This window comes from Epinephelus lanceolatus, chromosome 14 (assembly GCF_041903045.1).
Source record: "Epinephelus lanceolatus isolate andai-2023 chromosome 14, ASM4190304v1, whole genome shotgun sequence".
In the NCBI taxonomy this organism is placed as follows: Eukaryota; Metazoa; Chordata; class Actinopteri; order Perciformes; family Serranidae; genus Epinephelus; species Epinephelus lanceolatus.
Window position 1 is genome coordinate 38,871,913 of NC_135747.1, and position 26,636 is coordinate 38,898,548.

General features: G+C 39.5%; 4 protein-coding genes across 4 annotated transcripts; all 4 read right to left on the reverse strand.

The window, feature by feature from the left end:
- Window positions 1-1,255: 1,255 nt before the first annotated feature.
- On the reverse strand, window positions 1,256-2,191 carry LOC117251549 (olfactory receptor 6N2-like). The gene has a single exon (XM_033617983.2). The coding sequence runs from the start codon at window positions 2,174-2,176 to the stop codon at window positions 1,256-1,258; it is 921 nt and encodes a 306-aa protein (XP_033473874.2). The 5' UTR covers window positions 2,177-2,191.
- Window positions 2,192-8,142: 5,951 nt separating this feature from the next.
- LOC117251747 (olfactory receptor 6N2-like) lies at window positions 8,143-9,078 on the reverse strand. The gene has a single exon (XM_033618274.2). It carries the CDS (start codon window positions 9,061-9,063, stop codon window positions 8,143-8,145), a length of 921 nt encoding a protein of 306 aa, XP_033474165.2. The 5' UTR covers window positions 9,064-9,078.
- A 3,875-nt stretch (window positions 9,079-12,953) lies between these two features.
- LOC117251745 (olfactory receptor 6N2-like) lies at window positions 12,954-13,880 on the reverse strand. Its single transcript, XM_033618272.2, has one exon. It carries the CDS (start codon window positions 13,863-13,865, stop codon window positions 12,954-12,956), a length of 912 nt encoding a protein of 303 aa, XP_033474163.2. The 5' UTR covers window positions 13,866-13,880.
- A 2,401-nt stretch (window positions 13,881-16,281) lies between these two features.
- On the reverse strand, window positions 16,282-17,208 carry LOC144466814 (olfactory receptor 6N2-like). Its single transcript, XM_078174221.1, has one exon. The coding sequence runs from the start codon at window positions 17,191-17,193 to the stop codon at window positions 16,282-16,284; it is 912 nt and encodes a 303-aa protein (XP_078030347.1). The 5' UTR covers window positions 17,194-17,208.
- Window positions 17,209-26,636: the final 9,428 nt, after the last annotated feature.

A 26,636-nucleotide genomic window follows, 5' to 3' on the forward strand; every position in this document is an offset into this window, starting at 1 on the left:
ATTGTTGCTGATTATTTGGTTTGATGTGCTTGCAGTGTGTGTTGCCCAACTGAAACTGTGATGTTTGTATAGATCCTCTGTTTGTGAATTATCCATGTTTTAGGCATTGTGTTTTGTTATGGCTTTGTATGAACCTAGACAGACATGGATGTTAACTGTGACTTCACTTTTGCAGAAACAAACAACTGCAAGGCGGTATTTCTAGTTTTGACTCGTGGTGCTCTGAGGTTTTAATGAATCTGACTCGGGCCAGCTACAGTTGTGAACTCTCTGGTAGTGAAGAAATATGCTGCTCATTACTTTCATTCTAGTATTATTCATTCTCTATGAGTGGACTTGTGTTTATTCATACCTGTGCTCTTATTTCTTATCATTGCTGATTATTTGGTGTGATTTGAACCTGCTTGCTGTGTGGATTGCCCACATTGGCCTCTGTAGTTAATAGACCTTTCTGTCTATCCATGACATTCAACTTCATAAGCAAAATGGCCACACCAGTGGGAGAAACCTTGTGAGAGTCAATCCAATGGGAGCCCCGTGCATAATAGGGAAATTAAAGCAACATTATCATTTACTCATTTTTATTCTGTTTTTTATTTGTCATCATATATTTAAAAATGTTTTGTTGCAAACAGACCTGCCATTTCAGCCTCATCAAAAGACTTCTGATATGAAAACAAAGGAAGCCTCCAGAGCAACGACCACAATGCACATGTATATCCTCACCACACGCACATACATACACATTTTTTCTTCCCTTGTTTGTTCAAACACACATGTTCACAAGTCACATGGTAATGTGAAAAAAACCCATTTTCTACTCAGTCAGCATGTGCCGAAATGGAAGACAAAAAACCGCTGGGAACAGAAAATTTTACACACACACACACACACACACACACACACACACACACACACACACACACACACACATAAAAGGTTCTTTGGAGTAAACATCTCATGAAAATTAAAGTCTGTAAAATGCAATTAAATGAGAAACATTTCTGGAACCATGCATGTACACACTTTCAGTGTTGTGTAAGCACATAAGCCATCTGCATTAATACAGTATATATTGATGAATTTGAATATTAAATGTGATCAATACACCCTGAGCCGATGATGTGAATGTGAATGTAATTACTTGTAAACAGGGTTCAAGTTTGCTAACTAAAGTCATGACAGTAAAGTTAATCTAAATTCTAAATTCCAGGTGTGTTGACTTGATAATGGAGAAGTAATCAGCATTAATACATCAAATCATTTTGGCCAGACAGATCAACTTCTTTAGATGTTTAAATATTTCTTTCACTTTGAGTCCATATACAACTGGATTGAAGAGAGGATAATACAAAAACGCTTGTAAAGTCATTATGAACTGCAAATAAGATCCCTTATCCAGTTCAATTATAATGACATCATATAGACACAGGGAGGAAAAGCTGATTAGAATTATCAGGTGGGGTGAACAAGTCTGTGCAGCTTTTTTCCTGACATTTCTACCACTTCGATAGGATATTATCAGTATTCTGGTGTATGTAAAAAGTATGAAGAGTATAGGTAAAACTGCCAGATTAAACAGATTAGACATATCAACTATGGATCGTACTGTCGATGTCCCACAGTAGAGACTGTAATATGAATTATTGCAGAAAATTGCTTTTAAAGTAAAATTACAGAGTTTCATTTGAGCACTCAGTATTGTTGAGACTGCAACCTGACAAGGAGGCATCACCCAAGCATAACCTAGGATAACACTCACCACGTTTTTTGTCATGATAGTTGTATATTGCAGAGGTTTACATATAGACACATACCTGTCATAGGCCATGGCCGCCAACAGTAAGAAATCTGAAGCACTAACAGAATAAAATATAAAACATTGTAAGAGACAGGCCGAATATGTTATGACCTGTTTTTCAGATAAAATGTCAATCAATAACTTTGGGTACACAGTAGTGTTGGTAACAACAGAGTTCAGTAACAATGCTGCAATGAAAATGTACATAGGCTCATGGAGATTCTGATGTATCCAAATAAGGTACACAATGATGATGTTAAAAGAGACTGATAGAACATATACGATAAACATATTTATAAAAATTAAATACCTGTAGTTGCCCATTTCAACATACCCATAAAGAGTTATATACGTCAGATTTAATTCACCATCCATGAAGAATGTCACAACTTCAACCCACACAGGCAGACTGGATCACAGCATAAATGAATAAACTGAGAAAAGTCTGTGAAGGTTAACATAGATCATGTATTTGATGGTTTCATTCATTTACAGATACCTGACCTTCAGCTGCACTTAATGTGTGTTCATCTTCATTCAGGAAGTGAACTGTTTGAGTTACAGTAAATATTTTATGACATTTCATCACCCTCAATGGAACTCATTAACTCTTCCACCAAGAGCTGGTGTCATGTCAACAACTTCATTAAACTCTGGAGGCCTGAACCCACAGGTGTTAAACTTTGTTTATATGGACATGTGTGTGTGTGTGTGTGTTTTTTTTTTTTTAACTTTTAAGGCTTCTGTGCCGGCGACAGCAACAGACAACTGCGGTGTTATGTTTTGGGATGTTTCATTTTGCAGTGCATTCCTCCCATTCTTGTGAATGTGATATCTCAAGAATGCATTAATAGAGGATACCAGAAAATAAAGTAATGGGCAGCATATTTCATTACTACAGCAGAGGTTCTGGGTCTATCCCATAGCCTCCTATGAGTTGGACGTGCCCAGAAAACCTTGAGTGTGAGAAATCAAGGAGGATCCTGATCAGATGCCCGAACCACCTAAATTAGCCCCTCTCTGCGCTAAGAACCACCCTACGTAGGAACCTAATTTTGGCCACCTGTATCCATGATCTCATTCTTTTTATCGCTACCCAAAGCTCATGACCATAGGTGAGGGCTGGGATGTAGATGGACCTTTAAACCAAAAGCTTTGTCTTGTGGCTCAGCTCCCTCTTCCCCACAACAGTCAGGCCTGGCGCTCACTTCACTGCAGACACTTCGCCAAGCTGCCTGTCCATCTCACACTACATTCATCCAAACAGCTTCACACTAGGCTACCAAACTGAATGAATGAAGCCAACTGAACTTAATATCTACAAAGAGCAAGGATGCAATTATGAGTTCCCTAAAGTTCCACAGTTTGCACTTTCCTTACACAAGGACCAGACAGCAATGACCCAAGTACCCTGTATTCACGTATTACCCCCCACATGACTCCCAATGAGAAAAGGTTGTAAGCCTTCTCCTAGTGTAGAAAACACATGTAGACTGGATGGGCAAACTCCTAGGACCCCTCCAGCAGCCCTGTAAGGGTAAAGAGCTGGTCCACTGGTCCACTGATCCATAGCCAAGGCTGAATCCACTTTGCTCCTCCTGAATTCAAGGTTCAACAATCAATCAGAGCCTCCCTTCCAGCACCCTGGATTTTTTTTTTTTTACAGGGAGGCTGAGAAGTGTGATACCCCTCTAATTGGAGCACACTTGTCAGTCTCTGTTTTTATTTATTTTTTTTAAATGAGAACCACTGGCCCGGCCAACAACTCTACAGGCAACATCCTCAACCTCCACACAACATTGAAAACTTGTTTCTGCTAAGACAGCCCAACAATGTTCAAAGCATTCAGGATCTCAGGGCAAATCTCATCAACACCTGGCACCTTTGTGCTGGGGAGCTTTTGTCTACCTCAGCAACCTCTGCCAGGGATATGGGCAAGGGTTCCCCCGGCTCTTTGGACTTTGCGCCCTCCACTGAGGATATGTTGGCCAGGTTCAGAAGCTCCTCAAAGTGTTTTTTCAACCATTTGACAACATCCCCAGTCTGGGTCAGACGTCCTCCTCCTCTGCTGAACACAGCCTGAGACATGCCCTGCTCTCCCTTCCTGAGGTGTCCAAAGGTTTGCCAGGACTTCCTTGAGGCCAATTGAAAGTCATTCTCCATAGCCTTCCCGAACTCCTCCCACACCTGGGTTTTTGCTTTGCTGACCATTGCAGCTGCAATCCTACTGGCCAAATGGTGTCTGCTGCTTCAGGAGACCCCTGAGCCAACCAAGCCTGAAAGGCCTCCTTCTGCAGACGGACAGCCAACCTTCACAGCTGGTGTTCACCAGTGGGCTCTTAGGTTACTGCCATAAAAGGCACCAATGGCCTTCTAACCACAAGTTTTAGCAACTGGCTCAGCAGTGGAGTCTTTCAACATGGCCCACTTGCATTCCATGCCCCCAACTTCCCCTGGGATGCACAAAAAACTCTTCTCGAGGTTGGAGTTAAAGACCTTGCCAACAGGGGCCTCAGCTAGACGTTCCCAGTTCACCTTCACTATGCTTCACTATTTCTGTGATATTTCAATACTCTTTAGAGCTATTGGCATTTCCAATCAGGTGTTGTTATGCTCAAATTAAAATGTGCATAAAAAGAAGTGGATTGAGACACACCTACTGATTAGGGCCTTGCAGCAACCCTACAATATCTCTAATTACAGTGTAGTAAAAATGTTCACGGAGGCATTAAAAACAACAATTACTGCCTCACAGTTGTATGTCCACACAAACTAGTCAAGTTGCAGTTACATTTTACATCCATGTCTGTCCATACTCATATGCAGCCATGAAAGTTGACAGTGCTTCAAATATGGATGTTGCTGCGAAGAGTCTGCAAATTCTGAAACATGGATGCTCTGTACACATCTCCCCCTGGCAGCACAGATTTATACAATCAGCACAGTTTCAAGATTAGACACCATTTAAGTATATAACCAAATGAGATATGACATTGAATTATGACCAGAAAAGTGTTTTTGCAGAACATTATGATGTCACAGTGAAGTTCACCCTTGACCTTTTGGATATAAAATACCATCACTATCAATTTACCCTATTAGACGTTTGTGTGACGTTTTGTAATAATTAGAGTGTACATTCTTGAGTTATGTCAAAAAACATGTTTTGTGAGGTCACAGTGGTCCTGACCTTTGACCACCAAAATCTAATCAGATCTTTCTTGAGTCCATGTTTAGTTTAGTTTAGTTTATTTAGTTTATCAAGGGACAGTGTGCAATAGCATTAATCATTTACAAGAGATGAGGAGATGGTTGCACCAGATTTAGCAATAACTGCTAATTTCCATCTGTAGTCCCAACATATAATTTACAATATACACAGACCACAATCTAAAAAACAAAGAAACCTAAAATACAGATGAACAGAGGACAGCACAGAGACAATACAGACACACAATTTCCGCATTTAAAATAACCAAGTTGTTACAGTACAGGGAGGAACAACTTACAAAACACTAAAAGGCAGTCCAAGTAGCAGCTCCTGATATAAAGTGCAAGGCAGGAATGTGCATAGATAAAGTGCTGGTGTTGTTGTTGGTAGTTGACAAAGTGCTCGTAGCAGCAAAAAAAAGTTACAGAGTTGATTATAGTTTAGAGTACAACAATAAGAAACCTAAATACCAACAATGGTAATTTGGGATTGCAGGGATGATTAAATACCAACAATGGTAATATGACAGAAATATCTGTAACAGAGCTCAGATAAACAGCAGAAGAGAGAAACGCAAAACGAGACATAATGACAGAAAATCAGACAGGAAATCTGACAGCAGCACCTAGTGTTGGCAACATTGCTTACTCAGGAGCGATTTCTTTGTGGCAAGGCAGAAACTGCGATAATTCCTGTTGATTTTCAAATCACTAGGGAGTCTATTCCATTCTCCGATGGCCTTGATGGAGAAAGCAAATTGACCAAAGGATGACTTTCTTTGTGGGATTTTACAGTCTCCTCTCATCGCAGATCTTAAAGCTCTTGTTCTCTGTTCAGAGCAGGGGAGTATGAATTTTTTCAATGGTGGGGGGGCTGCATTATTGATTATTTTATGTACTAAGCAAATGTTTGATAATGTACTTACATTGTCGAAGCTTAGTAAATTGTACTTGGAGAGAATGTTGCAGTGGTGGTGCTGTCTTGGTTTTCTGTCCAGAACCTTCAATGTTTGCCCGTAGAGAGATCTGATTGGATTTAGAGTGGTCTGGTTAGCTTGGGTCCAAGCTGAAGAGAGAGAGAGAGAGAGAGAGAGAGAGAGAGAGAGAGAGAGAGAGAGAGAGAGAGAGAGAGAGAGAGATCTGATTGGATTTAGAGTGGTCTGGTTAGCTTGGACCACTCTAAATCCAATCAGATCTCTCTATGGGCAAGCATTGACGAGAGATCTGATTAGATTTAGAGTGGTCTGGTTAGCTTGGGTCCAACATGGCATGCAGTATCTCATGTAGGAGAGTATCATAGCATTGAAGTACATTTTTGCAGCATCAGTTGCTAAAGAGTTCCTGATATGACAGAAGTTCATGATGTTGAATTTCAAAACATGAGCCATTTTAGCTATGTGGGCCATGTGGACGTTTGTGCCAATTTGGAGAAAATTACTCAAAGGTCCTTTTGAGATATCAGACAGACACAAGGTCACAGTGACCTTGACCTTTGGCCACCAAAATCTAATCAATTCATTTTTGGGTCTAAGTGGACATTTGTGCCAAACCTAAATAAATTCTCTTAATGGAATTGTGTTTATTCATACCTGTGTTCTTTTTTGTTATTGCTGCTGATTATTTGGTTTGATGTGCTTGCAGTATGTGTTGCCCAACTGAAACTGTGATGTTTGTATAGATCCTCTGTTTGTGAAGCATCCATGTTTTAGGCATTGTCTTCTGTTAAGGCATTTTCAGTATTGTAGTTGTTATTGTTGTTGTTGTTTGTTGTTGTTTCTTGTTCTTGTTGTTATCATTATCATTACTATTGGTGTTGTTATTACAGTATTATTATTATTATTATTATTATTATTGATATGAATATTGAGTGAACAAGGGGTTGGACCAGATAAGTTTATACTTCTTCCTACTCCTTTTGAACATGTAAATGAGATGTGAATATATTGTTTTCTTTCTAATTGTTTTAATCAATTGCTTATTTTTATTTTATTTATTTATTTTTTTTACATGTTCAAATAAATAAATAAATAAATAAAATAAAGGCTTTGTATGAACCTAGACAGACATGGATGTTAACTGTGACTTCACTTTTGCAGAAACAAACAACTGCAAGGCAGTATTTCTAGTTTTGACTCGTGATGCTCTGAGGTTTTAATGAATCTGACTCGGGCCAGCTACAGTTGTGAACTCTCTGGTAGTGAAGAAATATGCTGCTCATTACTTTCATTCTAGTATTATTCATTCTCTATGAGTGGACTTGTGTTTATTCATACCTGTGCTCTTATTTCTTATCATTGCTGATTATTTGGTTTGATTTGAACCTGCTTGCAGTGTGGATTGCCCACATTGGCCTCTGTAGTTAATAGACCTTTCTGTCTATCCATGACATTCAACTTCATAAGCAAAATGGCCACACCAGTGGGAGAAACCTTGTGAGAGTCAATCCAATGGGAGCCCCGTGCATAATAGGGAAATTAAAGCAACATTATCATTTACTTTAGTTTTATTTTGTTTTTAAAAATGTTTTGTTACAAACAGACCTGCCATTTCAGCCTCGTCAAAAGACTTCTGATATGAAACAAAGGAAGCCTCCAGAGCAACGACCACAATGCACATGTATATCCTCACCACACGCACATACATACACATTTTTTCTTCCCCTGTTTGTTCAAACACACATGGTCACAAGTCAAATGGTAATGTGAAAAAAAGATTTTCTACTCAGTCGGCATGTGCTGAAATGGAAGACAAAAAACCGCTGGAAACAGAAAATTTTACACACACACACACACACACACACAAACAAACAAAAAAAAGTTCTCTGGAGTCAACATCTCATGAAAATTAAAGTCTGTAAAGTGCAATTAAATGAGAAACATTTCTGGAACCATGCATGTACACACTTTCAAAGTTGTGTAAACACAGAAGCCATCTGCATTAATATAGTATATATTGATGAATTTGAATATTAAATGTGATCAATACACCCTGAGCCTATGGTGGGAATATGAATGTCATTACTTGAACAGGGTTCAAGTTTGCTAACTAAAGTCATAACAGTAAAGTTACTCACAGAGGCTAAATTCCAGGTGTGCTGACTTGATAATGGAGAAGTAATCAGCATTAATACATCAAATCATTTTGGCCGGACAGATCAACTTCTTCAGATGTTTATATATTTCTTTCACTTTGAGTCCATATACAACTGGATTGAAGAGAGGATAATACAAAAACGCTTGTAAAGTCATTATGAAATGTAAATAAGATTCCGCATCCAGTCGAATTATAAGGACATCATATAGACACAGGGAGGAAAAGCTGATTAGAATTATCAGGTGGGGTGAACAAGTCTGTGCAGCTTTTTTCCTGACATTTCTACCTCTTCGATAGGATATTATCAGTATTCTGGTGTATGTAAAAAGTATGAAGAGTATAGGTAAAACTGCCACACTAAACAGAGTAACCATATCATTTATAGATCGTCCTACTGATGCCACACAGAAGAGATTGTAATATGAATTATTACAAAAAATTGCTTTTAAAGTGAAATTACAGAGTTTCATATAAGCACTCATTATTGTTGAGACTGCAATCTGACAAGTAGGCAGAACCCAAGCTACACCCAGGATAATACTCACCACGTATTTTGTCATGATAGTTGTATATTGCAGAGGTTTACATATAGACACATACCTGTCATAGGCCATGGCCGCCAACAGTAAGAAATCTGAAGCACTAACAGAATAATATATAAAACATTGTAAGAGACAGGCCGAATATGTTATGACCTGTTTTTCAGATAAAATGTCAATTAATAACTTTGGGTACACAGTAGTGCTGGTAACAACAGAGTTCAGTAACAATGCTGCAATGAAAATGTACATAGGCTCATGGAGATTCTGATGTATCCAAATAAGGTACACAATGATGATGTTAAAAGAGACTGATAGAACATATACGATAAACATATTTAGAAAAATTAAATACCTGTAGTTGCCCATTTCAACATACCCATAAAGAGTTATATAAGTCAGATTTAATTCACCGTCCATGAAGAATGTCACAACTTCAACCCACACAGGCAGACTGGATCACAGCATAAATGAATCAAAGGAAAGGAAAGTCTGTGAAGGTTAACATAGATCATGTATTTGATGGTTTCATTCATTTACAGAGACCTGACCTTCAGCTGCACTTGATGTGTGTTCATCTTCACAGATCAGAAACTGAAGTGTTTAAATCAGGTCAAATATTTTCTGACATTTCATCACCCTCCATGGATCTCATTAACTCTTCCACCAAGAGCTGGTGTCATGTCAACAACTTTATCAAACTCTGGAGGCCTGAACCCACAGGTGTTAAACTTTGTTTACATGGATGTGTGTGTGTGTGTGTGTGTGTGTTTTTAAACTTTTAATGCCTCTGCACCGGCGACAGCCATGGCCAACGGAGATGTTATGTTTTGGGGTCGTTCATCTTGCAGTGCATTCCTCCAAGTCTTGTGAATGTGATTTCTCAAGAATGCATTAAGAGAATTTATTTAAGTTTGGCAAAAATGTCAACTCAGACTCAAAGATGGATTGATTTGATGCAAACATTTGGGGGGAAACAACTATTGACTTGCATGTGCACCAACCACAGTACAACACACACAGATACTCTAGATTAGGTTCAGGTTAGGTTAGGAGTGGGCAATATGTATCAATATTATATTGATATCATGATATGAGACTAGATATCATCATATATTTTGGTTTTCGTAATATCGTAAGTTTTTCCTGGGTTTGAAGGCTAGATTACAGTAAACGATGCCATTTTCTGAATTTGCCAGATTGTCCCAGCTGTTTTCTATTTGCCTTCAAGTTATTGATGATTATTTATCAAAAATCTTGTGTAGATTTTTATGTGAAAGCAATATCGTCCAATATGATTTCCTCCATATCGCCCAGCCCTGCTGAGGTTACAGTGGCTGCCCAGGTAGCCAAAATGACCTGACGCAGATTCGGCCTGAACTCAGCATGCTAGGTGAAATTAGCCAGGCTGGGTCCGGTTGTCCGACGCGGCTGAGACTCGGTATGAATGACACTCCAGAATTTTGCCAAATCAGCTGGCCAGATTTTGGCTGTTGACACTGTCATCACTGGGTAAATTTGTAAACATTCAGTCTGATGTCCTACAGGCAATATTAAAGAACACACTGAAAGAAATGTTAACTGAAAATATTGTGTGGGCACTGTAAGACTGCTCCAACAGCTACAACTACAAATACGTGAACAACATTATCAAACTGTGGAGGCCTGAACCCACAGGCAGAAGATGACGTATTTGCAATATTGACCAACACTTGTTGCGTTTGTTTATGTAATCGCCATTATCAACAACTATCAGTGATGTATCAGGGTCTTAAGGGTTGTCCGGTTTCATAGGGGAAGATTTTAAACCACAACCCTTTGTAACTCTGTTCTGAGGGGCAAGGTGGCACTCGAAATCAAGTGGTAGGGAGAAAAAGAAGAGCTGAGTTTGGGCCTAACCTTTCTATAGAGTCACAGACTCCACCTTTTGGGATCGTGCTTATCCTTGACCTGTTATGTTACTATGCCTTTATGCTGTGTGACAGCTGTGGCCGGTGGTATTATGTTTTCAGGTCGCCCATCCATCGGTACATATGTCAGTTGTTTGTTTGTATATACATACGTCCTATTCCTGTTCTATTCATGACCGCAGTGTCTTGAGAATGCCTTGAGGGAATTTCTGCAAATTTGGCACAAATGTCCACTTGGACTCAACAATGAACAGATTACATTTTGGTGGTCAAAGGTCAAGGTCACCATAAGTTTGTCTGTCTTATTCTCTTGAACGTGATATCTCAAGAACACCTTAAAGGTATTTCTTCAAATTTAGCACAAGTGTCCACTTGGACCCAACAATAAACTGACTAGATTTCTCATGAATGCAATGTCTCAAGAAGCCCTTGAGGGAAATTTGTCAAATTTAGTACAAACGTCCACTTGCACTCAAGGGTGAACTTATTAGATTTTGTTGGTCAAAGGTCAAGTTCACCATGACTTCATCTGTCTCATTTTGTTGAACATGATATATTAAGAACGCCTTAAATGTGTTTCTTTAGATTTGGCATAAATTTCTACTTGGACTCAATGATGAACTGATTAGATAGATTTTGGTCGTCAAAGGTCCAGGTAACTGTGGCCTTGCATCCGTCTTATTCTCATGAACATGATATCTCAAGAAGAGCTTGAGGGAATTTATTCAAATTCAGCACTGAATTATCAAGGATAAACTGATTAGATTTTGGTGGTCAAAGGTCAAGGTCATTTTTACCTTACAAACATCTTTTTTGGCCATAACTTGAGAAAAAGTTAAAAAGTCAACTGCACTGTGACATCATAACTTTCTGCAAAAACACTTTTTCTGGCCATTATTCAACGCCCTATCTCAAGAACAGAAGTGAAAACATTTAGAATTGGTGACACTGTTTTTGGTGTCCACCTTGAAACTGTGCCAATTGTATAAATCTTCTGTGTAGCCGGGGAGGAGGTGTGTAGAAAGCATCCATGTTTTAGAATATGTAGCTTCTTTGCAGCAATATCCATATTTAAAACAATCCCCACCATTGACAAGATATTCCAGCAATCTGTGTTTTCACAGTTAAACGATAGGGGGTGCTGTCACACATCTTGTGAAAATAGAAAAGCACTGCCATGTCCAAAAACAAAGAAGAAGATCCACTGGAAACTGGAAGAAGATGTTGTTTACAGAGGAGATGTTGGAGCTTGTAAACTGCACGAAAATGCCAGCGCCAATAGAGTGGTTTATTGTTGTGCGAGCCATGGAGATGTTGATGGACTCAGACTCCGACAATTCCTGTTTTTGATCAACATTCTGAATCCGATTTGGACAAAGAAGCAAACGAGTTCGGTGGGATTTAACTGAATCTCCATGATGGTGACAGTGACACACAGACAAGACGACCATAAAGGAGACGGAGACAACAGAACACTGAACGATCACTGAACATGGCAACGTGTTCCACTGTACCTCAAACAGAATATAATTTTCAATTTAATAATTATTATTATTAGAGTTTTCATTTATACAATTCAAACTGACATTAGGACATGATAAAAAACAGAAAAAGTAAATGTGAAATTGATTTTATACATTAAAATGACTGACAAAAATGACAAAGTCAAGTGTTGATAACAAAGAAATGGGATAAGACGGAATAAAATGTGTTTGTGTTTGTCTGTGTGTCTTTAGTTTTATATACTGTTTACATATTCATAGAACAAATTATTCTCTGGGTCTTGAAACATTGGTGAATATGTTCAAAAATGCCGGTGGTGGCTGGCAACTTAAAAATAACACATTGGCAGGGAAAGTGTTAAAGCATAGTCAACTATCATGGCTAAATATGACTGTGGACAGACAATGATGTAAACTGTGACCTCAACTTTACTGGTTAACAGAGGCATACCACGATGAGATGGTACTTCTAGTTTTTGGTTCTTGGTTTTTCTTTGCAGTGTAAATTGTCCATATTGACCTCAGGCCTCTGTAGTCAGTGCAACTGTGTATATCTCTGTTATCTTTTACTTAATAAACACAAAGTGCAGAAACTTTAGAAGAGGCCATTCAAAATGAAATAGACAAAAATAAAATGCGTACTGCACTGTTGCAGCATATTAAGTAGACTAGTCGTTACCTTGTTCAAACTTAAGATACTCTTTACTGATACTGTTTCCATGACAAATACTCAAGAGGATATTTTACAGCATGAACAATATAGATATCAAATACCTTCCAAAGATTATAACATTCACATCTCTGCATTATTATTACAGAAGATTAAATTACTGCATAACAGCAGCACTCACATCAATGTTACTGTCACATCACCTTTAACAAATCAAATCACTTTGCCTTAACAGAACAACCTCTTCAGCTGTTTAGAGATTTCTTTCATTTTCAGTCCATATATTATTGGATTGAAGAGAGGATGATACAAAACAGCTTGTAAAGTCATTGTTAAACGTACATTGCTTGGAAAATCAGATCCCAGTCGAACTATAATGACATCATAGGCACAGAAACATGAAAAGCTGATTAAAACCAACAGATGAGGTAAACATGTCTGTGCAGCTTTTGTCCTGACTTCTCTACTACTTTTATACGATATTATAAGTATCCTGGTGTACGTGAAAAGTATAAAAAGCAATGGCAAAATCGCATTGCATAACAGAGCAACTACGCCATATATAGACCGTGCTGTTGAACTTGCACAAGCGAGATTGTAAACTGCATTGTTACAAAAAACTCCTTGTAAAGTGAAGTTACAGAGTTTCATGTCAGCACTCAGTATTACTGGGACTGCAATCAGACAAGCAGGCACAAGCCACGCTAAAACCAGTAAAATACTGACTGTGTCTTTTCTCACGATAGTTGTATATTGCAGAGGTTTACATATAGACGCAAACCTGTCATAAGCCATGGCTGACAGCAGTAAGAACTCAGAAGCACTTAAGGAGTAATACAGAAGGAATTGCACGAGACAAGCTGAATATGATATGACCTGTTTTTCAGATAAAATATCAATGAACAACTTGGGGTACAAAGCAGTGCTGAAAAAAACAGAGTTTAGTAATAATGCTGCAATGAAAATGTACATAGGCTCATGGAGGTTCTTGTGTTTCCAAATAAGAGTCACAATGGTGATATTAAAGCAGATTGCTAGAATATATGCAGTAAACATAATAACAAAAACTAAATACCTGTATTTGCCCATCTCCACATACCCATAAAGAGTTATATATGTTACATTTAATTCGTCATCCATGAAGAATGTCACAACAGGCAGATTGTATCACAGCATAAATGAATTAACTGAAAAAAGAAGTCCTCCTATGAAGAGTAACATAGAGCATGTCTTTGATTGTCTCATTCATTTATGATACCTGACCTGTGATGTTATAATCAACCTCCATGGATCTCATTAACTCTTCCACCAGGAGCTGTTATCATATGAACTTCATCAAACTCTGGAGGCCTGAACCCACAGGTTTTAAAGTTTGTTAACATGAGTGGTTGTTCTCTCAGCAGTTTTTTTTTGGTGCCTCTTTAACCCTTAATGACCCACCAAACACCCATCCTTGTCTTGTTTTGGGGGAGGGGGAATCTTGAGAGGGTGACAGCAGGTCAACAGTATGTGCCACATAGTGGAGGTTTACATAATCCGAAAGCAGGAAACCTGAAGATTAATTTGAGATGCAGCTCAGCACTGTGTTTCAAGTTTTTCTAGTCATACATATATCAAAACGATTGCGTTTTGGTTTGACATCTCTTCAAATTTTGAAAGTTTAGAGTAAATTGTTGCTTTGAACGTTATGATGTAAGTATATGATGCTCAACTATGTCTTAGAAACCAGTGGTTCCCAACTGGTGGGTCATGGTCCAAAAGTGTGCCGCAAATCCATTCTAAATGGGCCGCAAGTGACTCGCAAATGTGTCAGGTTTGTAAAAAACACACTTTATTTTGAAGTACAGTAAAATTTAGGCACAAAGCTTTTATTTTTAAGTGCTGTTTCCTGCTGTAGAGTGATTAAATAAAAGGCAGCTACTTAACGAGACGGCAAACTAGCTCAATGACATGCCAAACACAAGTATGACACTGAGTATATTAAACTGTGTGTACCTTGAACTAATAACAAGGAGAAATCTGAAACCTGTGGCTGGACCAGTTGGGAGCCACTGTTATAAATTGTTGGAGCAGTTTTTGGTTTGATACCATTTGTTAAACAGATTTGGTGCAAAATGTCTCAGTTTTTGACCACTTTATAGGTGTTGGATCTTGTGGTTAAAAATGGTGATCAGAAATATTGAATTGTTAATTATATGAAATAATCTGATTTAATTTACAGTAAATCACCTTGTGAAGCACGATTTCCAAAAAAGAAAATATGATAGCCAATAAATTTGAACTATAACCAAAATTACCATATTAATTGTAAAGATTAAAGGATTTTGGAGTTTTTGATATAGCAGGAGTTGGTAATTAATTCACACGTGCTAAGATGAACCCATTTCAGAAAGTTGCAGAGAAAAGTTGCAGTGGTGTGAAACGAAACAGAAACAGAACACTGAAGTCATGTCATCAGGATGGTCTCACTTAGCTAAGGCCTGAAAAGCTGAAAATCAGAACGGAAATACAGCGAGGATTCGTTTGCTTCTTGGATTTGGACAAAGAAGCAAACGAGTTCGGTGGGACTTAACTGAATCTCCATGATGGTGACAGTGACACACAGACAAGACGACCATAAAGGAGACGGAGACAACAGAACACTGAACGATCACTGAACATGGCAACGTGTTCCACTGTACCTCAAACAGAATATAATTTTCACTATTATTATTAGAGTTTTCATTTATACAATTCAAACTGACATTAGGACACCAGAAAAAAACAGAAAAAGTAAATGTGAAATTGATTTTATGCATTGAGATGACTGACAAAAATGACAAAGTCAAGTGTTGATAACAAAGAAATGGGATAGGACGGAATAAAGTGTTTGTGTTTGTCTGTGTGTCTTTAGTTTTATATACTGTTTACATATTCATAGAACAAATTATTCTCTGGGTCTTGAAACATTGGTGAATACGTTCAAAAATGCCGGTGGTGGCTGGCAACTTAAAAATAACACATTGGCAGGGAAAGTGTTAAAGCATAGTCAACTATCATGGCTAAATATGACTGTGACAGACAATGATGTAAACTGTGACCTCAATGATACTGGTTAACAGAGGCATACCACGATGAGATGGTACTTCTAGTTTTTGGTTCTTGGTTTTTCTTTGCAGTGTGAATTGTCCATATTGACCTCAGGCCTCTGTAGTCAGTGCAACTGTGTATATCTCTGTTATCTTTTACTTAATAAACACAAAGTGCAGAAACTTTAGAAGAGGCCATTCAAAATGAAATAGACAAAAATAAAATGCGTACTGCACTGTTGCAGCATATTAAGTAGACTAGTCGTTACCTTGTTCAAACTTAAGATACTCTTTACTGATACTGTTTCCATGACAAATACTCAAGAGGATATTTTACAGCATGAACAATATAGATATCAAATACCTTCCAAAGATTATAACGTTCACATCTCTGCATTATTATTACAGAAGATTAAATTACTGCACAACAGCAGCACTCACATCAATGTTACTGTCACATCACCTTTAACAAATCAAATCACTTTGCCTTAACAGAACAACCTCTTCAGCTGTTTAGAGATTTCTTTCATTTTCAGTCCATATATTATTGGATTGAAGAGAGGATGATACAAAACAGCTTGTAAAGTCATTGTTAAACGTACATTGCTTGGAAAATCAGATCCCAGTCGAACTACAATGACATCATAGGCACAGAAACATGAAAAGCTGATTAAAACCAACAGATGAGGTAAACATGTCTGTGCAGCTTTTGTCCTGACTTCTCTACTACTTTTATACGATATTATAAGTATCCTGGTGTACGTGAAAAGTATAAAAAGCAATGGCAAAATCGCATTGCATAACAGAGCAACTACGCCATATATAGACCGTGCTGTTGAACTTGCACAAGCGAGATTGTAAACTGCATTGTTACAAAAAACTCCTTGTAAAGTGAAGTTACAGAGTTTCATGTCAGCACTCAGTATTACTGGAACTGCAGTCAGACAAGCAGGCACAAGCCACGCTAAAACCAATAAAATACTGACTGTGTCTTTTCTCACGATAGTTGTATATTGCAGAGGTTTACATATAGACGCAAACCTGTCATAAGCCATGGCTGACAGCAGTAAGAACTCAGAAGCACTTAAGGAGTAATACAGAAGGAATTGCACGAGACAAGCTGAATATGATATGACCTGTTTTTCAGATAAAATATCAATGAACAACTTGGGGTACAAAGCAGTGCTGAAAAAAACAGAGTTTAGTAATAATGCTGCAATGAAAATGTACATAGGCTCATGGAGGTTCTTGTGTTTCCAAATAAGAGTCACAATGGTGATATTAAAGCAGATTGCTAGAATATATGCAGTAAACATAATAACAAAAACTAAATACCTGTATTTGCCCATCTCCACATACCCATAAAGAGTTATATATGTTACATTTAATTCGTCATCCATGAAGAATGTCACAACAGGCAGATTGTATCACAGCATAAATGAATTAACTGAAAAAAGAAGTCCTCCTATGAAGAGTAACATAGAGCATGTCTTTGATTGTCTCATTCATTTATGATACCTGACCTGTGATGTTATAATCAACCTCCATGGATCTCATTAACTCTTCCACCAGGAGCTGTTATCATATGAACTTCATCAAACTCTGGAGGCCTGAACCCACAGGTTTTAAAGTTTGTTAACATGAGTGGTTGTTCTCTCAACAGTTTTTTTTGGTGCCTCTTTAACCCTTAATGACCCACCAAAGACCCATCCTTGTCTTGTTTTGGGGGAGGGGGAATCTTGAGAGGGTGACAGCAGGTCAACAGTATGTGCCACATAGTGGAGGTTTACATAATCCGAAAGCAGGAAACCTGAAGATTAATTTGAGATGCAGCTCAGCACTGTGTTTCAAGTTTTTCTAGTCATACATATATCAAAACGATTGCGTTTTGGTTCGACATCTTTTCAAATTTTGAAAGTTTAGAGTAAATTGTTGCTTTGAACGTTATGATGTAAGTATATGATGCTCAACTATGTCTTAGAAACCAGTGGTTCCCAACTGGTGGGTCATGGTCCAAAAGTGTGCCACAAATCCATTCTAAATGGGCCGCAAGTGACTCGCAAATGTGTCAGGTTTGTAAAAAACACACTTTATTTTGAAGTACAGTAAAATTTAGGCACAAAGCTTTTATTTTTAAGTGCTGTTTCCTAAAGTGATGCAGTCCTGCTTTGCACAACTGAGACATCTTACAAAAATCAGGTCATTCCTTTCTCCCACCGACTAAGAAAAGGTGAGCCATGCTTTTATCATGTCCAGACTTGATTATTGCAATGCACTTTATTCCGGGATCAGCAAGCGCAACATTCAAAGACTACAACTGATACAAAACGCTGCTGCCAGGCTTTTAACTCGTAGTAACAGAAGTGATTACATCACACCCGTCCTTGCTGCCCTTCACTGGTTACCCGTGAGTTTTAGAATTGAAGAAGATTTTAATGCTTGTTTTTAAAGCCTTGAATGGTCAGGCTCCTGCCTATATATGTGACCTGCTAACTCCTTACAAGCCTGATCATTGCCTGAGATCCTCCAGCAGGGCCCTACTCTTGGTTCCAAAGTCTCAACTTGTCACTAAAGGTGACCAAGCTTTTGCCACTTGGGTCCCTATGCTGTGGAACTCCCTGCCTGGAAATCTCAGGCAGGCAAATTCACTGTCCTCTTTTAAATCACTTCTTAAGACTTACTTTTATCATATGGCTTTTTCTTAACTCCCTGGTATTGTTATTTTAAACTATTTTAATATGTGTCTTGATGTTGGGGATCTTTTATTTGTTTTTATTTGTTTAGCACTTTGTAACTTTGGTTTTGAAAGGTGCTATACAAATAAAGTTATTATTATTATTATTATCGCAAATCTTTGGTCCGAACTGGGCTTTTGTCTTTGTGTGTAAGAACACACAAAGACATAATGGCTGACAACAGAGATAACTGCAAAGAAGAAAGCCAAATCAAAGATGGCCTCGAAGGGAAGTCCTCTGAGCACATGTGGTTAGTTAGAATAATAATAGAAACTTGTGAAGCAGGAACTATGAGGTCCCTCTCTGAGTGTAGTTATGTTGAAAGCCAAATTATAGTATGTGTGTGTGATCTACGTTGTATGAAGGTGCTGCATTAGTAAAACAGATTAGCCAATGAACCTTCATTAATATAGGCCTATATTTTATCAAGCAGTCAATCAATGTTATTCATATATTTTATTTATATATACAATATCACAAATCACAATTTGCCTCACAGGGCTTTACAGCATACAACATCCCCCTGTCCTTAGGACCCTCACAGCGGATAAGGAAAAACTCCCCCAAAAAAACCCTTTAACGGGGGAAAAAATGGTAGAAACCTCAGGAAGAGCAACTGAGGAGGGATCCCTCTTCCAGGACGGACAGACGTGCAATACATGTCGTACAGAACAGAGCAACATGATAAATTAACAGTAAACCGTATGACACAATGAGACAGAGACAGAGAGAGAGAGAGAGAGACAGAGAGAGATGCAGGACAGACGGTAATGACAGTAGCTTACAACAACATTAATGAAAGTAATAATATTGTAATTATAGTTCTGGCTACTGTGGTACAATATGTTTAAAGTATATATTAATATCTGATAGTATACATATGTGACAATAATCGTATGTGTATAATAACAGTAGAAGTATGACTAATGACTAATGATGGCAGCAGCAGCAGGAGGCATCTGGCAGGACCACGGCAGCAGCACAACCACACACGTCACGCTGTCCAGGCACCGCTGCAATATGAGTTAATCTGAGAGACAGTGGAGCACAAAGGCTCCGGAGAAGAAGCCGAGTTAGTGACATCCAGAATGGCCGAGTTAGCAAGATGCAGTAACAGGACGTGAGAGAGAGAGAGATATAGGGAGAGAAAGTGCCCGGTGTATTACAGGGGGTCCCCGGGCAGACTAGGCCTAAGTCAGCCTAACTAGGGGCTGGTACAGGGCAAGCCTGAGCCAGCCCTAACTATAAGCTGTCACAGTCTGCTCTGCTGCTCAGCCACACCCCTCATCAGCTTTACTGCTTCCACCTGCTGCTGTCACCTGCTCACTATCTCCAATCAAGCCAGTATATATGCAGCTTCACTCCACTCACTCTTTGCCAGATTGTCTTCGCTCTCATGCCTGACTCTCCAGCACTTGTTCCCAGACTGCTTACCTGGTATCGACCCGACTTGCCTCCGACCTTTGCTTCACGTCTCAGCCCCGGTAAATCCACCAGCCTTCTGTCCCCGACTACGAGTATTGCCTGCCTGTTTTCTGTTCCTCGTCTGCCTGTGGCTGGTTGGCACTCAGCCTGTTAGTGCTCAGCCAAAAGGCCCACCTTGTCAGCTTCACCTCACCAGCTCACCTCCTCTCGAGCCGTCAGCCCCGCCGACTCTGTCTCCAGGTCTGGATCCACACCCAGCCCTCACCTGAACCACTTTCCAGGAAGACTTCCATCAGCAGTGAGTTTGTGCTATTTCCCCTCCACCACACTCGTTGAGCCTGTTGAGAACTTTTGGATTACCTGCTCACAAGTCCCACGCACTCCCTGCCTGCCCCATTGGTCCTGTCATAACTTGCTTGCCTGACACACGGGAGACCTGGGTTCGAATCCTGCCATACTCACCTGCTCTGCTCTGCTGCATCTTCTGGTTAGCTGTGTTCCTGCTTTAACCTGCTGAATAAAGACTGTTAATACAAGAAACCTGGTTCATTTGTGCTGCAATTGGGTTCACTCTATACCCACTACATAAGCTTTATCAAAGAGGAAAGTCTTAAGTCTAGTCTTAAATGTGGAGACAGTGTCTGCCTTCCGGACCGCAACAGGAAGATGATTCCACAGGAGAGGTGCCTGATAGCTGAAGGCTCTGGCTCCAGATCTACTTTTTATCTACAAGTGCACGTCACACACTGAGCGAGCCACCTGTTATTGACGCTGTGGGCTAATGGGCATGTAGCTACTTCCATGTTTCAGATGATACGCCATGTTTGTAGTCGACCAATGAAGATGAGTTTACGTATCACCTTGGGTTTGTCCTTCACCTTCTCAAAATGATCCCACACTTTGGATTTCCCGCCCAACATGTTATTAACTAGCCTGTGGATTAAACGCAGGTACCAGCCCTGGAAAAAAGGGTCCTAATAGAGTTTCACATTTGTTGTTGTTTTGTTTTGTTTTGTTTTTTTTTTTGCAACTAAGCAATCAACGGGAGGAGATGCTGCAGTGAACGCAACACTCACGTGACGGACAGTGCGCGATTCAACATGGCGGCGACCAGCTGCTAGAACAAACTTTTCTCTCCGGACTTTAAGCTCTCTTTTTCACTCCCCATAAACCTCGGCTCCATCTCTACTAACGGACTACCTCATTCATTCATCGACCTGGATCCTTTAGAGAACTATATCGACCACTACTTCACCACATACTGCACAATGAACGCAGCCACTTCATCCACCCCCGGAAAATCCAGCTTCTCTCCAGCCTACAAAAGACCCCGTTCAGGTTCCCTACCTAGCACATACACATCTCCATCCTCATCCCCGAACCCACTCCATCATTCAGAGGTGAGCGACATTTTAATCTCCATAAACCAAAAACTCTCTGGACTCGACACCAGAATCGCACTCATCGAAGTTTTACACAAAGAATTCCAATCACTCCGTCAAAGCTTAGAATACAGCCACGAACAGATCGAACAACTCACCAAGGAAAACAAAACCCTCCATAAAACCGTCAACACCATCACTGACCAGCTCACCTCTGTTAAAACCCAGCTCACCACCGTCACCGCCGAAAATAAAACAATGAAGGCAACAATTCTGGATTTACAAGCACGCAGTATGAGAAATAACTTGTTTTTTTCCAGCATCCCTGAACACATCACAGACGACCCAGAGAAATCAGTAAAGGACTTCATGAAACTCAAACTTCCCGCAGACACAGTCAACAACATCACATTTCACCGTGTTCACCGTTTAGGACAGAAAAACACCACTAACAACAGACCCCGCCTGATTGTCGCCAAATTCGAACACTTTAAACAGAAAGAATTGGTCAAACATCAAGGAAAACAGCTTAAAGGAATGGACTATGGACTAAACGATCAACACCCGAAAGAAATCATGGACAGGCGCAAAAAACTCTTCCCCATCCACAAACAAATGATCTCAGAAGGAAAGAAAGCAGTCATCTCAGTGGACAAACTTTACATAAACGGACAGTTATACCGCAGCAAGGACATCACCCCCTGGCTATACTAGCCCCCCTCTCTCATGTAAACAAACTCTCTTTTCCTCTCCTATACACATGCACTCTCGCTCTCTCCCTCCGCTACACAGACCCCCGCCCCCTTCCCGCCGTTGTCTACAATAACTCATAAGGACAGTCATAAACAGTCACGCACCAACGTCTCGCTCCGCACAGTATGCACTTTGATACGCAACGCTCTCTATGTTCTTTATTGTTAAGTGTTTGTGTTTTGTTTCCTGTTCTTATGTGGGTAAACCTTACTGTATATGTCCCTTTTTGTTTTGTAATCACATGTCTAGCCCTGCAAGCCACTCCCTCACAGACCCATACACACTCGGACACACACACCTACACACACACACTTGCATATGTCCACATTCACTCACACACACACACACACACACACACACACACACACACACACACACTCAGGATAATGAATCCCTCTCCTTTTGATAACAGTCACCCAACAGGTCAGCAATAAAATTCGTTTCTTGGAATATCCGTGGCATTGGTACTCAGGCTAAGAAAAGTGAAGTATTTAATCATCTCACCTCACTCCATGCAGATATTTGTTTACTACAGGAAACACATCTCTCAGAATCAGACAACATCAAATTGCAATCATCTCAGTTTACTCACTCATTTTCATCACATTTCAATAAAAAACAAAGAGGAGTTTGTATTTTAATCAGTAAATCAATATAATTTATCCATAACACCACCATCACAGACCCAGAAGGATGTTTTATCATCATTAACATATCAATCAACAATAGCCCACTGACAATTGGTAATCTATATGGCCCAAACACTGATGACCCGTCTTTTTTTCATAACTTCTTTTCATCCATATCCAACTTTTCTGACTCCCCAATAATAATCGGCGGCGACTTTAATACAGTAATAAACCCATCAATAGACAGATCCAACACATCGAGCAATGCACGCACCTGGCAATCCACACAAACAATAATCCAGTTCATGAGTGATTTTGGTCTTGGCGACAGTTGGCGCCTACAACACCCAACTGTAAGAGAATTCTGTTTTTTTTTATGAGTTCATCATTCATATTCACGCATCGATTTCTTCCTTACCAGTAATTCAATCATTCCAAATATTTTTGATCATCAAATCCACCCCATCATCACCAGTGACCATGCCCCAGTATCATTCAAATGGAACCCACCAAGACCACACAAACCAGTCACCAGATGGCGCTTTAACACATCCCTCCTGAAAGATCCTGAATTTAACGACCTCATCAAAAGAGAGTGGGCATCCTTCCTGGAAATAAATGATTCCCCAAAGCCATCCCCTACACTTCTATGGGAAACAGGTAAAGCCGTCATCAGAAGAATTATCATTTCATATTCAGCCTATAAGAAAAAGAAAGAAAACAAACAAGAATCTGAATTACAAGAAGAAATCAAACAGCTAGAAACTGTCAATGCAACTAACCCAACAGAAGAAAACGAGAAGAAATTAAGACAATATAAACTAGAAATAAATGAAATCCTGAACAAGAAAACTAACTTCATGATCAGCAGACTCCGACAGGAAAACTTTCATCACAATAACAAATCCGGTAAATATCTCGCAAACCAAATCAAAAGAAATAAGGAAAAATCCACAATCTCCACCATCATGAACTCAGCAGGGAAATCAACAAACTCCCCCGACGAAATAAATCAAATATTCAGAGAATTTTATGCCAACCTGTACTCCTCGGATAATAACCCTAAGGAAGAAGACATCAGACCATTTCTCACCAGCCTCAACTTACCCCAACTCTCCCCTGAACAAAAAAACACATTAGACACACCCCTATCAACTGAAGAAATCCAATCTGCCCTCAATAGAATGCCTAACAATAAAGCACCTGGTCCTGATGGCTTCCCTGCTGAGTTCTACGAACACTTCTGGTCCATCTTATCTCCACTTTTCCATAGAATGTTAACCGAAATACAACAAAACTCCAGACTTCCGCCCAACATGAATACAGCATCCATCTCACTCCTTCTCAAACCAAACAAAGACCCCATCCTGCCTTCAAGTTACCATCCCATTTCACTCCTCAACGTCGACATAAAAATTATCACCAAAGCACTCTCCCACAGATTAGAAAAAATAATTCCATCCATTATTCACCCAGACCAAAGTAAGAAACTCATCCAATAACACACGCAGACTATTCAATATAATGCACCACTCAGCCACACATAACCATAATTCAATCATAGCCGCCTTAGATGCAGAAAAAGCCTTCGACAGAGTTAACTGGTCATTCCTCATCCACACCCTACACAGTTTTGGCTTTGGGGAATCATTTATTAACTGGATTAGAATACTTTACACCTCACCTACAGCCACAGTTATTACTAACGGACAAACCTCACAAAGCTTCACTCTTCACAGGGGGACCAGGCAAGGTTGCCCACTCTCTCCCTCTCTGTTCACCATGTTCATTGAACCCCTAGCAGCAGCCATCCGTCAGGACCCCCTCATTACAGGAATCCAAACCCCCAACATGCACCATAAAATCAGCCTCTATGCAGATGATATATTACTTTTTATTGAGAATCCACAATCATCACTACAAGAAGTAATCAGAGTCATCAAATCATTCTGCCTTCTCTCTGACTACTCAATAAACTGGAGCAAATCCTCCATATTCCCATTAAACACCAACAGTCTGGATGTGGCAGCCCTTACGACACCCATCCCCTTCTGCACAAGTCACATCACTTATTTAGACATCCACATTTCCCCCAGGCTGTCAGAGTTGATCAACCTGAATTTCACTCCACTACAAAAAACAATTCATGACGATCTCCAAAGATGGATAAACTTCCCACTATCCATTCTAGGCAGAATAGCAACAGTTAAAATGACAATCCTCCCCAAAATCAATTATCTCTTCTCAATGATCCCCACTCATCCACCTCTTACTTGGTTTCATTCCCTCGATTCATCCATCAACAAATTTTACTGGAAAAACAAACCCCCACGAATTAAACTGGCCACTCTTCAAAAATCAAAAAGATTAGGCGGACTCAATGCTCCAAATTTTCATTATTACTCACTAGCAAATCAACTTCAATACATCTACAAATGGACCCAACCCACTCAGTCAGATAGCACTTGGTTAGACATAGAACAAACAGTTAGCAAAGACATCCATATTTCAGATTTAACACCTAAGTCAAACTATCAAAAAACACCCCTGTTTCAAAAACCCTACAATATCATCGGCCCTGACAGCCTGGTGGAAATTCTACAACATTACTAACTCCACTCTGGCACCTTCACTTTTCACCCCGATCTGGCACAACCCAGACTTCATCAGCAATAAACAATCACTATACTTCAGCACTTGGGTAGATAAAGGGATTACTCACCTCAAACACATCTTCAACAATAACATCCTGGTTTCATTTCCCCTCCTTGTCCAGAAGTTCGGCATCAGGAGCCATCAATTTCTACAATATCTACAGGTTTCATCATCCATCCAATCAACAATGAAAAACAAGAATATAAACTTAGACCTCCCCCCTTCAGCCTCCACATTCATTAACATCTCTTCCCCAAAAAAACTTTTATCTAAAATATACAAATTATTATCACAGGCCGATACGTCACCCTCCATACCTTCAAAAAAATGGGAAACTGATCTCTTCATTGCTCCTGATGCCGACTTCTGGCCCCAAATCTGCCAGAATATTTTCTTCATGACAACAAATGCCAATTTACAACTCATACAATACAAAATCCTCCATAGAACTCATCTGACGGGACACAAAATGCAAAAAATGGGCTTCTCATCATCTGGAAACTGTTCACACTGCTCACTAAACTGCACTGATACCTACATTCATGCAATCTGGCACTGCACACCTGTTCACCACTTCTGGAGAAACATTACAGAAACATTATCCCAGATCATGGGCTGCCACATCCCACTTTCCCCTTCCCTCTGTTTATTAGGAGACCTATCCACATTAAAACTTGACAAAACACACACCCGTTCACTTCTAGTGGCGCTGACTGTCGCCAGGAAAACTATCCTCATGAACTGGAAGTATCTGAACTCCATACACATCATACATTGGAAAAACCTGCTCACAGACTACATCTCCTTAGAAAATACAAACTCCCCTGACAATAATCATAACCCTACCTGGCAATCATTCATCACTTTTTTACAATCATAATCTGCCACAAACCAGTCACATCAACCACCTCAGTTCTCTGACACCTCCATTCCCATCCTTAATAATTACTACCTATTCATATATTTATTTATTTATTTTTATCTTTCTTCTTTTGCCTGACGACCAATAGCCACTGGACACATATATACAAATTGTTATTATAGACTATATCTCCCTAGAAAATACAAACTCCTCTGACAATAATCATGACAATACCTGGCAAACATTCATCACTTTGTTACAATTATCACCTACAACAAGCTACTATCACATCAATCATTACAGCTCCTTGTTATCGTGATCACTATTTATATATTGTTTTTTTTTTTTGTTTTTTTTTTTCCTCGTTAATTTAATTCTGGTCCTCTGCCTGAGCACCAAAAA